General features: G+C 43.7%; 1 protein-coding gene across 2 annotated transcripts in view; it reads left to right on the top strand.

The window, feature by feature from the left end:
* Window positions 1-16,564, top strand: part of LOC134392915 (cytosolic phospholipase A2 epsilon-like) — a 76,523-nt gene that overhangs the window by 14,471 nt on the left and 45,488 nt on the right. Inside the window, exons 3-7 of one of the 2 annotated variants that reach the window (XM_063117674.1) lie at window positions 2,687-2,823; window positions 6,141-6,182; window positions 10,734-10,774; window positions 12,759-12,801; window positions 14,114-14,180. In XM_063117674.1, coding sequence (XP_062973744.1) covers window positions 2,687-2,823; window positions 6,141-6,182; window positions 10,734-10,774; window positions 12,759-12,801; window positions 14,114-14,180 — 330 coding nt within the window. Of the gene's footprint in view, window positions 1-2,686; window positions 2,824-6,140; window positions 6,183-10,733; window positions 10,775-12,758; window positions 12,802-14,113; window positions 14,181-16,564 lie in introns of those variants that run through there. The other variant, XM_063117676.1, reaches the window with a different exon arrangement.

Below are 16,564 nucleotides of genomic sequence, written 5' to 3' on the forward strand. Positions count from 1 at the left end.
CAGGTATTTGATTTGTTCATATCTAAGTAGAAGTTTTTCTGAAACTGAAGAACAAAAGTAACAACTTCTGAGATAGCTATCTCAAAGTCTTTGAGAGCGGCCAGGATGTGCAGCTGGATGGCTCTCTGACCAAGGCCATTTGCCCATGTTTTTTTTTCTTGAGGCATAGCAACACAATCCCGGTGATGCAATCCAGTGTTCATATTGCATGTGGACACTATGATTGGCTCACAAAGCTATTAATATGTGACATGTGATTGAAGAGTGTGGAGAGTTTGTGTGAAGAATTATTGTGTAAAGTTCCTCAACTATGTTATGCTCTATGTAAATACTTTTAAAGTAAACTTAGATTAGTAGTCCAAAATACTGTGTCTGAGTATTCTTTCACTTCGTTAACATCTGCCTGCTGCCAGTGACCTCCATCTCTGCTGACGTGTGCTTGCACTCTGTGCATGCTCTGAGGGAGTGCATTACATCAGACTCCTAACAGGTTATGGGCCCAGCTAGTCCAGAGGTGTTCCTGTGTGGCAGCAGAGTGTTGTTGGAATCCTGGAAGTAAAGAAGTGGCTTCTCAATCTGCAGTTTGGTGAGTGTCGTTGCTGTGTGCCAAGGAGGGGCTAAGAAAAGGCAAGCAAGACATCTGTGTGCAGTACTTGAGATGGCAACAAGTATGGTGATGGGTGGCTTGCCCCTGAGCCGCTTGAATGAGAGCAACTATCTGGCATAGAGTGTTAAGATGGAGCAGTATCTCCGAAGGGAGGATTTATGGAAGGTCGTCAGTAATCCCCCAGCCCAGCCAGATGAAGAGAAACAGAGAAGCATAGAGAAAGCTCTGGCTAGCATTATTTTGTGTTTGGAAGACAATCAGCTTGTTCATGTTAGAGGACTGGTGTCTGCACAAGAATGCTGGAAAACTCTCAGATTTATGTGAGAGACACAGCAGCGAGCAAGGTCACGTTAACGTGGAAGCTGTACAGAGTGCAACTGCAGCCAGGTTCCAGAGTGTCTGAACACCTCAACATGATGAGGCAAACTGCTTAAGGGCTGTTTGGATCTCGTCCTTGGGTGAAAAGAACATTGATCTAACAACATGATGAGGCAACTGTTTGCAGACCTGGAGGAGTGTGGCATGACTTTTAATGAGTCCCATAAAGTACATGTCATTCTCAGCTCACTAGATGATTCGTGGGATAGCCTCGTTATGAGTTTGGAAGCTATGCATGAGAATGAGCTGATGCTACGCTATCTTACCAGACGGCTGCTGGAAGAAGAACAAAAAAAGCTTGAGAGGCAGACTGCCAAACCAAGAGGTATGCCCACCAAACAAGCAGCTTGCGAAGATAAAGAGAAAGTGTTTGCAGTTAGACACTGTTTTTGTTGCGGTTCCACTGGGCATCTGCAGAGAAATTGCCCAAACCAGACAGAGAGGAAAGCTGAAACAAGCAAGAAAAAAACTGCAAAACCTCTGTAGTCAAAGCTGCTGAAAATGACCCAAAGAGCACATAGCTGATGGACAGTGGTTCCAGTCAGCATATTGTGAACAAAAGGGGGTTGTTTACAAGTTTACATTCTACCAGCCGGGACTGTGTTACTTTAGCTGATGGCAAGGTGTCAGCCGTGACTAGAGAAAGACCTGTTTTCATTCCGTGCTTGAGTGAGAATGTAAACAAAGTACTGTGTGTGCCAAGTTTAGAGCATAACTTGTTGAGTGTGTCTTGTTTAGACAATGCAGGATACAGCGTTTTGTTTTCCAACAAGAAATGTAAAGTGCTCAAAGATGATAAAGTTTTGGCATTAAGTGTGCTAAAGAACAATCTCTATGAAATGTTGCCCAAGGGACTAAGAAGTTCTAAAGATGTATATTCTGTTTTAAGCAACACACCCAATTTGAAGTGAAACACTGCTTACAGCCAATTACATTGTGAACAGGCTTTGGAGCACAGCAATTAATACCACTCCATACTTCCTTGTATTTGGGAAGAAGCCATCACTGGCTCAATCTCAGAGCCAGTGACCTCTATCTCTGCTAACGTGTGCTTGCACTCTGTGCATGCTCTGAGAAAGTGCAATACATCAGACTCCTAACAACATTCACTGATTGCAGCTGCATAGCAGACAAAATTGTTCCAGTTGTGCTTATGTGCTTTGCCACTACAGAGTCTGTTTAGATGTGGAGTGGTATATAAATGTTGTATAAATGTGATGTTACAGGTTTTTATGGTCTAAACCAGCTTTCCCCAACCTAGTGCCCTCCAGATGTTTTGGACTTCAACTGCCATTAGCCCCAGCCAGCATGGCCAGTGGTCAGGAATGCTAGGATTTGTAGTCTAAACTTTTTTAATCTCACCAATTTGCCTTCTGGGAAACTGAGTGTTTTGGGAGCCATTTTATTAATCAGATGGGAGTCATTTTATTAATAGGCATGCCTCCCATGGCAACCATTTTGTGAGAGCACACATAACGCTCCCTCAAAATTCCTAATCTGTTCACTGATGCAAAAAGCTTGGAGACCGCTGGTCCAAAGCATCTGAAGGGCACCAAGTTTCATCATGAGCACAGAGATGGGATATGATGAAGAACAAAAGTCTTAGATTTTATGTATTTTCTTGTTGTAAACTATGTTTGATATTAACAATGTTAGAATGTGTCCTACGAATCCTGCTTAACTTGTTCCTTTTTCAAACAGTTAGCCAGTCTGATTGCTATGTGAGCTTGTTTCTGCCAACGGCTTCATTTAAAAAGTCCTGGACTAAGACTATTAAGGACTGTAACAATCCAAAGTGGAATGAAACTTTCTGCTTCAGGATACAGAAGAAGGTCAAAGTAAGGCACAAATTCAGTAATTAATCATGTTGACTGAACTCTTTGGCTGTGTTCAGACAATGACAAAACACAAGTAAAATGTAATTGGGGGCCTTGCTAGACCTACCAGGTAATCTGTGTGGGAGGAGGGGCCAGGCCGCGCTAGACGCAACGGGGCCGAGGGAAGCCCCGTCGCGTCCTCCATTTTTTTTCCTTAAAGGGCCATGTGTGCAGGAGTGCACCAACAGAACAGTAAGTATTTTTTTTAAAAAAATAAAGGGTTTCCTGCTCCCCCTGCCCCTGATTTACCCCACACAATGCCTGATGCCCCCTGCCTGCTTTCTCACTCGTCTTCCCCCCGCTCGCCATCCCCTGTCCCCGTCCCTGCTTGCCATGCCCTGTCCCCATCCGCCATGCCTGTCCCCGTTCTTCTCCTTGTTGGAAAATTATTAGTTCAGGATGTTCAGAGTGTTAGTTCTGAAACTCATTAACCTGTTTGGGCCGCACAGGCTTGAACTAATATTTGTAGCAGTAATAGCAGCGGCTCAGCTATAACAGCAAAACACAATGAGACAAAGGATTTCTTGGTATGGTTAAAAGTAATCCTTTACTGACAGATATAAATAATTTAGCAATGGCACATTATATACAAATATACTCACAGACGTTCAAATTACACAGCATACATCGAGTTGGAGTAACTTGAGAGAAGGGAAGGTACCTTACAAAACACAGCTACTTTTATAATAAATCCTGTACATCTGATGCAATCACTAATTGACCAATTAATGCAAATACAGTCCCAGGCAATAATTCAATTATACAATTAGTGTCCAGCTGCACCGTTGACCTTTAAGTGTTCTGCTGAATCCTCACTTCTGCCAGGTCCCCGGGTAACAGTAAAAATAGTGGAAAATACAAAACAGGATCCATTCCAGGATTCCAATACTCCCCCCATCCTCCATGCCCTGTCCCCGCTCACCATGCCCTGTCCCCGCCCACCATGCCTGTCCCCATTCTTCTTCCCCCCATCCCCCATGCCTGTCCCCGTTCTTCTTCTCCCCTCTCTCCTGCCGGGTCCGCTCTTTCCCCCGGCCCCCATCTCCCCCCCTGTGATTCCCCCCCCCGGCCTGATGGGCACAGCGCTCCTATGGAATGCTGTGCCCAGTGTGTGGCTTCTCCCAGCTACTCTTGAGTAAGTGAGTAGCTGGGAAAAGCCACGGACACTGCTAGACCTTCCTCAGCCTGGGGCTGCGGAAAAGCTGGGCCATAAGCGGATCCGCTTATCCCGGGTCAATGGAGGACTTAGCCCGGCCTGACCCCGGGATCCCCTGTGCGTCATATAGATGCACAGCAGGGAGACCGGGCCTCACACCACGCTAACTCCTTGTCTAGCAACGGCCAGAGACAGCAACTTCGGAATGTGTTATCCATTTCAAAGCTTCGTCAGTAAACAGCACATTACAGTAAAGATGATAAAAGACGCTTTGCACTCGTGGAGAGTAAGCACTAAAGTATAGAGTAAAGGCAAATAAATATTCCTGTATGGTTATTCAAAAAAATCTGAAAAAGTCATAGATTGTTATGAGGTAAATAAAATTATTACCTTCCTAAATAGGATTTTTATGTAGTTTGGAATAGGCCACCATGCTGCATTGAGTAAACAGAAAGATGTATATTTTCACCTGATAACATATAGTTGGTGAGAATAAATTCACAGTTCTGTTTTTAACAAAGTTTTTTTTTCTACTGGAAAACAATGATAACAGATAACTTGCCTAAAGAGCCTCCTTAAACTTGTGCTATTCCTTAACCAGTGGGAGGATGTGAATGTCAAGTGAAAGGAGTGCCAATATATAAGTAATATGTTAGAAGCAATTAAGTAGGTGTGATCACAGAATCACTATTGCGTTAAGGTTAATGAGGTCCAATGTGAGAGCACAAATAGGCTGTCAGACTGAAATGTTTTAAAGAGGTAAATTGAAAAATTGCCATTAAGTATAATAAACTGGTTAGTTAGCAGATTAGCAATTTGGTGAACGAGGTGACAATGAATATAAAGAGAACGAAGGAACAAATTCTAGTCAGATGTCATTAGCAAAACCATTATAAGAAAGCATTTAAAGATAAGATGAAAAGTGTAATTTATCATTGAGACTTATAGGTGTCAATGTATTTAACCTATAAATCCAGAAAGCCTCTCTTTTAGATAAAACTTTGGATAAACAGATATGTTTAAATGGCCTGTGTTGAATATGTTCTAATACAAAGAAACTTAAAGAATCAGGCGATTGATGAAACTGTTGAAAATGAGAGGTCAATGGAACTTCCATCATTAGATTGTGAATTCGGCTCTTATGTTCAGAAATTCTGATTCTAAGTGGTCGAGAAGTTTGACCTACGTATAGTTTAGGACAAGGACACTTACGACATCAATAACATTTGATGTAGCACAAGTGGTGAAGGATCTCAATGAATATTTCTTATCAGTAGGATTATGAAATTCCTGAGTTTGAACAGATTGTGGACAACAATTGCAATGCCCACATTTATGCTGTTTCCATGTCATATGCTCATGCAGCAAGACTTCCAAATATCTGAAGGTCTAAGGTTGGTCAATATTCTGGCTGTCCATAATCCATTTATGTCTACTTGGCTTCTTGCAAAAACACATTACAGTTTTACTATACTTTTTGTTCTGTCTGACAAAAAGTTCTAAATTATTTCAACAATCATAGAATAGTAGAGTAGGAAGGGGCCTATAAAGCCATTGATTCCAACCCCTGCTCAATGTAGGAGTCCTCCTTTAAGCATACCAGAATTTATTGCAGCACTTGAGTTTTGGACAATCCCAAGGCCATTTATGCATATCTTTCTCACAGAGCTAGCTACACCAATACCAATCTAAGTTGCTCCAGTAGAATTACAGTAGACTAGCAGCAGAAAACAATGAACCGAATCCACTTGCATTGAATTTGGGGGGGGGGGAGGTGGGAAATTAATTGCATAATTAATTAACTAATTGCATAAGCTGTATGAATCTGTGGGTTCAAGCTATAAACCTAGTTCTAGGTTTTAACCATAAGATTCCATATATAATTCTAATTTTAAAAAATTATAGTTTTTGTCAATTCTCTCTCTCTCTCTCTCTCTCACTCACTTACTCACACACACACTTCTCTAGCTCCTTTGGGCTTGTGTCCCTCCAGAATCAAGACCTGATTTTATAACTTTCTTTCTGTCCTTAGAATGTTTTAGAGCTGATTGTTCATGACGAAAACAACTGCCTCATGGACTACCATCTCCTCACTGTTCTCTTTGATGTTTCCAAAATCCAGCTTGGAGAAAATGTTTGCCTCACATTTCCATTGGATCCAAAAGTAAGAAGGCAGAACTACAGACCATTGGAAAGATGTTATTAACAAGTAGAAATACTGCAAGAATTTACCTTGGGGAAAGAAGGGACAGAGGCATTTAACAGTGTAGAATCTCTCTGTCCTCTTCACCCTCGCTAGCAGAGGAGGTAAGGAAGGAAGGGTATTTTAGTCACCTCAGCTGTTGTTGGGGAGTAGTGTGCCCAAAAGTTCTTGAAACCTTAGAATGATAAGTAGAATAGGGAGATGAAAATAATATACAGAAACAGTAATTGAAATGGTGCAAGATCTCTTGGAGAGAGATGTTAGCCTCCCCAGAGTTGTCCTTGTCCTTGTGGTGGTTGAATGGAAAGCAAGCGGTGCTTGTCAGGAATGAGCAGAACCAATTTTGGCAGAGAGCAGAAAGACAATTTCACTGTACTACAGTTTCAGAGCGGATTGTGCAAAGAGGCCTTCCTGAATGCCTGTGTTTGCTGCATGGCATGTCCACAGTCAAAGATCTCTGAAGAGCAGGTACTGAGGATGTACGATGGCCGTAGCTAGACCTACCTGATAGTCCACGATGGAGGAGGGAAGATCTCGCATTGCGATTAATGCAAGATCCCTCCTCCATTTACACGTGAGGCGCGACGACCTCAGGAAGAGAGGCGCCGCGCCAACTATTTTTTATTTTTAGAGGAGACGGAGTGCACGAACGCTCGTGTGCTAAAGGTAGGGTTTTTTAAAATTTAACTTAATTTCCCCGCTCCCCTCACCCTATCCCCGATGGGCGTGGCTCCTGGCAAGGAATTGCATGGAGCTGGGTCAAACCGTGGCAACAGACCACACGTTCTGCGGTCTTGGGCTCAGCCTGATACTGCAGAAAAAGCGGGCCCAAAGGCGAAGGCTCTATCCCGGGGCAAGGGAGGGATGATCCCTCCCTGATCTCGGGATCCCCTGTGCATCATGTGGATGCACAAGGACGATCCCGGGGTTCACCTCGTGATAAAGCCTGGTCTAGCTAAGGCCACAGTCAGAGCACCATTGCCTTCATGTCCTGTAAGTAAGCAGATATCAGATAATAAGCATTGCTACACACAGAGAGAGAGAGAATATGAAGACATAAGAAAGTAAATGGGATTAATCAAGTTTTATTTAATTTAGCTGGGATCTGTAACAAGCACAAACATATTAGCAACAAATTCCACTCAACAGTGCAGATCACCTAACACTGAATTATTATTATTATTTATTTATATAGCACCATCAATGTACATGGTGCTGTACAGAGTAAAACAGTAAATAGCAAGACCCTGCCGCATAGGCTTACAATCTGCAGGAACATAGAAAGTTGCCTTATACTCAGTCAAGCCATTAGTCCATCTAGTTCAGTATTGTCAACATATAGGCCTAATCTACACCAAGCAGGATATAGCACTATGAAAGTGGTATATGGTATGTGTCAATGGGCCCCAGCAGTTGTCAGTGCACTTCAATAGCACTATAAAGCAGTACTCTGGCTCCTGCCTTTTATATACAACTTTCATACTGCAATATGCAGCTTGGTGTAGATTAGGCCTGATTTGTAGCAGTTCTAGGGATTCACGCAGGATTATTAACTAGGCCTACCTGGAGATGCCAGGGATTGAACTGTTGACCTTCTGCATCTAAAGCATATGCTCTACCACTGAGCTACGAACACCTCTCAGCTGGGAGGACACCTTTCATATTGCTTTCCTTAAATGGGTGAGTCTACCCTGGCTCCAGATGCCAGATCTGTCCATTAACTGATCCGAGCTTTTCCTCACCTGCTCACATTAAAGATATGCAAAGGAGGCAACTGACTACCTCATCTCCACAGCTAAGAAGCTTTAGATTCTATGAAGATTCCAGGACCTCAGGGTAACTTTTCCTCTCAAGCTGGTTGGCTCCATTAAGAAGCCTCAGAGTTCTCACTAAGTAAGCCTATCCTTAAATCCTTCCCAACTCACTCTGAACCTGTGGGTTGTGACCAGAAAAGGCTGTATGCCAAATCAACCACATCATGGTGAAATATTTCTCCAAATTGTTGCAATAAGCTTCAATCATTACATAGAACCCCAGTAATGAGGGAGAGAAAATGGCTGGTTGAAAACCATTAAATAGTTAATGCAGGAAGTTGGGTATTTTTTTCCCCTCTTCCTGTGCAGTGCTGGTTTTGGTTTCACTTTTGCCTACTTAACGTGGCTTGTTTCAATGGGATCAAGAAGTTGCCTGATAATGTTGAAAAAAGCTCCAGTTTAAAGCTTTCAGTTGTTTCTATCTTAAGTGTGGCTGCAGAAAAAGTACTCTCTACCACCAATATTACTAGGGATGTGCTCCGCTTCTTCTCGAACTGGAGAAGCAGGAGCAGAGCGGGGGGCTTCGCCTGCCCTTAAGGCGGAGGCGAAGAGGATTGGGGGGCCGACGGAGGGTGGTGAAGAGGATCGAGGTGAAGGCGGATCCTTCGCCTCAATCCGGAGCTCTGCCAGAAAGGTAAGTGGGGTTTACCGGGCCCTGCCGCTGTCGCTGTCGCCCATGCGGCGACAGCGGCAGGGCCCGGTAACCCCCCCTCCTCTCCCTTACCTGCGTCCGTCTGCGGTCTGTCGGCTTCTTCAATTGAGCCTGCGGTTCAACCAGGAAGTCTGGGCCGCACTTGTGGCCCAGACTTCCTGGTTGAACCGCGGGCTCAATTGAAGAAGCCGACGGACCACGGACGGACGCAGGTAAGGCCCCCCTCCCCTTTGGTCCCTTACCGGGTTCATAGAATCATAGAATCATAGAATAGCAGAGTTGGAAGGGGCCTACAAGGCCATCGAGTCCAACCCCCTGCTCAATGCAGGAATCCACCCTAAAGCATCCCTGACAGATGGTGATCCAGCTGCCTCTTGAAGGCCTCTAGTGTGGGAGAGCCCACAACCTCACCAGGCAAATGATTCCATTGTCATACTGCTCTAACAGTCAGGAAGTTTTTCCTGATGTCCAGCTGGAATCTGGCTTCCTTTAACTTGAGCCCGTTATTCCATGTCCTGCACTCTGGGAGGATCGAGAAGAGATCCTGGCCCTCCTCTGTGTGACAACCTTTTAAGTATTTGAAGAGTGCTATCATGTCTCCCCTCAATCTTCTCTTCTCCAGGCTAAACATGCCCAGTTCTTTCAGTCTCTCTTCACAGGGCTCTGTTTCCAGACCCCTGATCATCCTGGTTGCCCTCCTCTGAACATGCTCCAGCTTGTCTGTATCCTTCTTGAATTGTGGAGCCCAGAACTTGACACAATACTTTAGATGAGGCCTAACCAGGGCCGAATAGAGAGGAACCAGTACCTCACATGATTTGAAAGCTATACTTCTATTAATGCAGCCCAAAATAGCATTTGCCTTTCTTGCAGCCATATCGCACTGTTGGCTCATATTCAGCTTGCGATCTACAATAATTCCAAGATCCTTTTCGTTTGTAGTATTGCTGAGCCAAGTATCCCCCATCTTGTAACTGTGCATTTGGTTTCTATTTCCTAAATGTAGAACTTGGCATTTATCCCTATTAAATTTCATTCTGTTGTTTTCAGCCCAGCACTCCAGCCTATCAAGATCACTTTGAAGTTTGTTTCTGTCTTCCAGGGTATTAGCTATCCCACCCAATTTTGTGTCATCTGCAAATTTGATCAGCATTCCCTGCACCTCCTCGTCCAAATCATTAATAAAAATGTTGAAGAGCACTGGGCCCAGGACTGAGCCCTGCGGTACCCCACTCGTTGCCTCTCCCCAGTTTGAGAAGGTTCCATTGATAAGTACTCTTTGAGTCCGATTCTGTAGTCAACTGTGAATCCACCTAATAGTTGTTCCATCTAGCCCACTTTTAGCTAGTTTGTTAATCAGAATATCATGGGGCACTTTGTCAAAAGCTTTGCTGAAGTCAAGATATATGACATCCACAGCATTCCCACAGTCCACAAGGGAGGTTACCTGATCAAAAAATGAGATCAAATTAGTCTGACAGGACTTGTTCCTGACAAATCTATGTTGGCTTCTAGTGATCACCGCATTGATTTCAAGGTGTTTACAGATTGACTTCTTTATAATCTGCTCCAGAATTTCCCCAGGGATGGATGTCAGACTGACTGGTCTGTAGTTCCCAGGTTCCTCCTTTTTGCCCTTTTTGAAGATAGGGACAACGTTAGCCCTCCTCCAGTCGTCCGGCACCTCACCCGTCTTCCATGATTTTGCAAAGATAATAGACAAAGGTTCTGAGAGTTCTTCCGCTAGCTCCTTCATTACTCTAGGATGCAGTTCATCGAGCCCTGGAGATTTGAACTCAGTCAAGGAAATTAGGTGATCTTTGACCATTTGTTTATCAATCTCAAATATGCTGATACAGTGTTCATTATCGAAGCAACATAAGGAGCTACATTTTCCTGGGTGTCTAAGATTTTTTGGCCAGGGATTTTAGAAATGCTGAGGGTGAAAATTGTACTGATTTGTCATGTTTGTATCAATGTATATTATTTATCATACTTCTGCATGAGTTTTTCCAGCCTGCTAATAAAAGGTTTGTCCTTTCACAGATTCAAGAGGAGCTGGAGGTAGAATTTAGCCTGGACAGCATGTAAGTACTGACCAGTAATATGGCATATTTAAGAGTATATAACATCAGAAAAGCACCCACTATGCCTGCTTTGAATGGTGTGAGTAGGAGAGAGACATTTCTCAAGGCCCTGGGACCCTGATATTAGGTGGGGCATGTCCAACGATGTGCATGTTTATTTATTTATTTTATTTATTTATTACATTTCTATACCGCCCAATAACCTGCTGGCTCTGTTGTGGGGCATGGATGCCAAACTATATACGTCACGGATGGGGAACCAAATTCTATTTTGGAGGAGCTCCCAGGGGCTGTATTCCAGTGGTGGGTGGGGCCAGAGGCAAAAGTGGAGAGGGCCAAACTAGAAAACAAAAACCTCTATCTCAGGGCCATGTGACCTGGAGGGTGGGATGCAGATTGCTTTTAAGGACTACCTTTTTACCTACCCAGAGCTGTCAACCCCTGGTGGGAAAGTAAATCAGGGAGACCATCTTCAACACCTGCAAGGGTTTAGGTGCTTGGACTGTCCACACTTCAGAGACAGGGTTAACCTTGCCCTTTACCTGCAAGCAACCTGAGCCTATGGCAGCTCCAGAGCTTAAGCTTCATGCCCTGTTATTGTTCTAGATCCTGGTTTGTCATTATTAATACACTTTGGTCCTAGTTACATAGGCATGCACAAGGAAGGTGCTGGGTGTGTCTCAAATAATAAGTGCTGAATTGAGGGGGGCCACTGAGTAGAGATCCAGAGGGGGATCCAGACACAGTGGGATCAGTCCTCTGGCTGCCTTCCAGCTGCTCTGCTGCTGCCACTCTTGACAGCGCACCATTGCTACCTGCAGCAGGAATCACTCTACTTGGAGCCTCTCTGCTGGGAACCATGCTTCAAAGAGGCCAGGAGGAGGGCCCCTGAAGGCTAATATCACCTTATAAGCCCCTCCTCTGGCCAGTGTCACCACAAAGCTCCACCAATGCTGGGGCTTGAGGAGTATGTCCTCATTCCCTCCCCCTCCCCTGCAATGGCCCTCCTGTGATCAGACAAACCAAAAGCGGAGTAGGGCATCAGTGTCTACAGTGTTTAATAAATGAATAATAATAATAAGTGCACCCTGAGTGCACACCCTAATGAAATGTGCTATACCTAGTTACCCTATCATTATTCTGGCATGCCCCTGAAAAAACCCTATGAACTATGTTTATTTATTATTTATTTATTTATTTATTTATTACATTTTTATACCACCCAATAGTCAAAGCTCTCTGGACGGTTCACAAAAATTAAAATCATGAAGAGCATAAAAACAACCAACAATCTAAAAACACAAATACAAAATACTATAATATAAAAAGCACAATCAGGATAAAACCACACAGCAAAAATTGATATAGGTTAAAATATGATATTAAAAGAGCAAAGTTTAAATTTAATACTGAGAAAATAAAAAAGTTCTTCAGATGGCAACAGAAGGAATACAGTGTAGGCGCCAGGCGAACCTCTCTGGGGAGCTCATTCCACAGCTGGGGTGCCACAGCAGAGAAAGCCTTCCTCCTATCAAATGTGATCTGAAACTCAGGTTAACTGTGATCTTTCAAAGCCTGTAAGGGTAACCATCCAATAATTTTTTTAAAAAAACTTTTCAGTAAATCTTGTTCTGTTAGATTATATATGAGCTAAACTAAACTAAATAAATTAACACAGAGTTTAATGCTAGCAACTAGGGGTTGGATCCAGGATCTGCCTTCTGTGAGAAAAGAAACCTTCCGCACAGAAGGACACCATGCGCAATTTTGTGTGCACCATGGCTCTCACCATTTAGCAGAGCCTCTGTATGACATTTCCAGGGGGTGAAGGGTATGAGGAAGACAATTCCCCAGCACATTTAATCCAGTTTAGTTTGGGATGCAGATTGAAGTCACTGAAGTGCAAATTGAAGTCATTGAAGTGCAGATTGAAGTTACTGAAGTCCAATTATGACAAGTCAAATATTTTTATTTTGTTTTGCAGTCCCGTTCCTGATGAGCATATTGTTACCAATGGCATATTAGTGGTAATCTCAATTTTAGCTTATTTCTCTTTTTTAATCATACAGTAGTTGTGACCATATGATTGTGATATTTTACTGTAGTCCTAAAGCTTCTGGGTTCTAAAATTATTTGGCCCACCAGGTTAGTGTGCCAGGGAAAGACAAGAACAGTGTACATGCTATCATAACTCACCTTAATATGAATGCCCCTTTTTGCCCAACAAACAGCCTTAAACCTTAGTTTGAAGTAGGCTTAATGGCTTTAGAAGAAGCAAGGTTATTAGGGTGACCGTATGGGAAGGAGGACAGGGCTCCCATATCTTTAATAGTTGTATAGAAAAGGGAATTTCAGCAGGTGTCATTTGTATGCATGGAGAACCTGGTGAAATTCCCTCTTCATCACAACAGTTAAAGCAAGACCATAAGCTTGCATCCCTAATATTGTCAGGGATCCCGTTAAAATATGACTCCCAAACATGCAGCACTTTTCCAGATCAGCTGACATCAAAATTCCCCACCCTGAGAGTGTCTCAGGGATTCATGTATACTATTAGGGTACATTCGTATGCATGTTTAGACAGAAAAAGTCCTACAACTCCCAGGATTCCCCAGCCAGACATGCTGGCTGAGGAATGCTGGGAGTCATAGGACTCCCCCCACCTTATATGCTAATATGTACCGCTCCGCTATTCTGAAGCTCTGCTCCACTGACTTTAAAAATGTTTGGCCGCAACCCAGTATAGATACTCCCACAAGAAGTGACCTAATCTTGAGAATTCACCAGAGGCGTATCTACTAGCCTCTCATGCTGTCCAATCTCAAACAGATATAATTGGAACTGGGAACTATTGGAAAGAAAGAGAACTGTGGCTAAAGACTAAAAGCAATAGGCCCAATCACTAAAAGTAACCGAAAGAGCAATCTGTGCACCACTAGTTCCTTGGACTAACAATTGTCTCCTGTCTGTCCACTACACCCCATGCCCCAGCCAGTGTAGCTGGAGGTTAGGACTGCTCTGCCCTTCAATTTTTATTTTTAAAAAGGTTAATCAAGGATTTTACATTTGGACTGCTTGGCTAGGCAATTTCAGATCAAAATAGCATTGAATCAGCGCATCATGTATGTCTCTTGTGGTCTAGTATTTCTGAAAATGTATGTTAACTTCATGCATTTAAAATAGGCAAATAACTCTGGCCCTATCTCTTATTGGCATATTCTAGAAGGTTGTAGTTTGTTTATTTTTTAAGTTGCTAAGTAAGGACCTGTTACTTTACAGCTGTCTTACCTTGGTCAGAAAGATTTTACTTTTCGCTCTTTTGCCTTTCTCTTTTGATAGTCTCGTGAAATTTCCTGCTTGGAGGTACAAGCGAATGGAGGAAAGATGATGGAAAAGGAATCAAGAGGTTATTATTCACATCTTCTTTTAAAGAAAGATCAGTTTAAGATATATAATTTAAAGAGTTTTATCATTTAAACTTCTTAAATCTCACTTTTGGACCTTTACAAATAAGCAATTTGTTTTGGCAGCAGTTAATTGGGTCAGGTTAGCAAATGGAAGAGAACAAATTAGACACAAAGGCATAGCTGGAATAATAAATTGGCCACAACCTTATTGAGCCACTTGAATAGGCTTGGTGGCGGCATAGGGCGTGGATCTTGTCATCAGCAATTCCTCCTGATGACCTATTTCCCTTCCTGGTCTGCATGCCAGGAACACTGGCGGTAGATGGCAGGGCTAGGGACACACCATGGTGCGGACCACTAATGTGAACCCCTTTCCACCACCACGGATGTGTGCAGCCCCCGTGCTGATCTGGTCTTGATGCCAAGTCCCCGAAATCCCTTACGAGAATCCTTACTGTGGGGGAGCAGGGTGCCTAATCCTGCTCCCCCTCACCAATGAATCCAGCCCAATGCCTATCTCATCTATGTAAGTTGTGACAAATGTTATACAATGAAGCACCCACAAAAAAATTACTGAGAAAATCACCTTATTTACAATGGAATTAATCTTGTAATGGGGAAGGCCAAAACCTGCACAGTCTTTGCCAATTGGTATGCAGGTAAAATTCCGTCCCAGCCACATTAACTGGCAACTTATTCTTCCACTGTAAGACATCTTACTACCTGGAGTGGCTGCCTGGGGAAGTCAGACACTGCAATCCTGTAGCCACATGGGAGGTCTGCCCTTTAGGAGACTCGGGTTGAACTAGAGTGAGAACAAATGATGGATCTCAGGCCATTGCTAGACCAGGCTATATCCCGGGCTGATACCCGGGATCACCCTGTGTGTCCAGATGATGCACAGGGGATCCCGGGCTCAGGGAGGGATCAACCCTCCTTGGCCCTGAGATATAGCCTACCTCTTTAAGCCTGATTTTTCTCACAGTCTTGGGCTGAGCCCGAGACTGCGAGCGTGTAGCCCATTCCACGGCTTTTCCTGGCTCTGCGCAATTAGCCAGGAGAAGCAGCATACGGGGTGCAGCGCTCCCCAGAAGCACTGCGTCCATCAGGGGTAGGGTGGGAGGAGCGGGGAAATGAATTTAATGTAAAAAAACCACCCTTACTGTGCACACGACCGTTCGTGCACATTGTCCCTTTAAGAATGAAAAAAATGGCGGATGCAACGGCTCTCTTCTTGAGCTCGTTGCATCTGACGTCTAGACTGGAATGACATCCTGCAATACTAGCATCGCGGGATCTCCCCTCCTCTCCCCCGTATTTTAAGGTAGGTCTAGCAAAGGCCTCAGTCTGCTGGGTCTGCCTCTTTGGCCCCATCCCATCAAACCACTGAATTGCTCAGTGTTGATTATTACCTTTAAAGCCCTACATAGTTTGGATCCAGGCTACCTGCAGGATAGCCTTCTCCCGTACAATCTGCCCCGCACACTCAGGTCCTCTGGGAAGAATTTACTCCAGTCACCGAAAACAAGGCTGAATGACAACTATTACTCAGAGGACCTTTTCTTCTTCTGCTCCCAGATTGTGGAATGGCCTGCCGGGAGAGATTCGTCAACTTAACAGTCTTACGGAATTTAAGAAAGCCATAAGGACTGATCTCTTCCGGCAGGTCTACCCAGTTGAATTTTAAGATGCCTTTTAATCAGATCAGATCTTGCAAGGTAGTGATAGTATGTTGCCCTTTGACCAAGGGCTGAGCGCAAAAGAAATCGTCCTCCACCCCCGAATGAAGTGAATCGGGAGACAGTTCCTGTTCCAACATGAAGGAGTTGGTGGGCCTGCTCAATGATTGCTGGATGCTTTGAGGCTGGTCTTAACACAGTGAGCAGAAAGATGGTATAAAGCTTTTGTGTGGTAGATCTGCTTCTTCAGTCGCCACAGTTGAAAAAGCCGTGGATTTGCTGCTACTCAGTTTAGGGGCATTAAACTGTGGGTGGAGGACAGAATTAGAACGGCTTTTGATGGATATTAATGGTTTAACCTGGAGATCTTTAAAAAGCTGTGACGGGTAGATCCCCACAGTATGCAGGAAAAGTTTTTCCTTCATTAGTAAATTTGGGATGGTAGGTTTAGTAAACTTCAATAGGTACCTCTTATAAACAGGGGAAGAGAAAAGTAGTTCCACAGCCAACAAATATTATGGCTGAATATTTAGCAGCCATTTGAGGTTTAAGTTGGCACTTTGAACCGATCCCCAGAATGGGTGTTGGCCTCCATGGGGATGTACATCAATAACCGCCGAAAAAGGCTGTAGAACTAGGCCACCATTTTTTCACTCTATTATTCCAATATCTGGACCAATATTGGGGGCTGTAGATAAATGGCC

This window comes from Elgaria multicarinata, chromosome 2 (genome assembly GCF_023053635.1).
Source record: "Elgaria multicarinata webbii isolate HBS135686 ecotype San Diego chromosome 2, rElgMul1.1.pri, whole genome shotgun sequence".
In the NCBI taxonomy this organism is placed as follows: domain Eukaryota; kingdom Metazoa; phylum Chordata; class Lepidosauria; order Squamata; family Anguidae; genus Elgaria; species Elgaria multicarinata.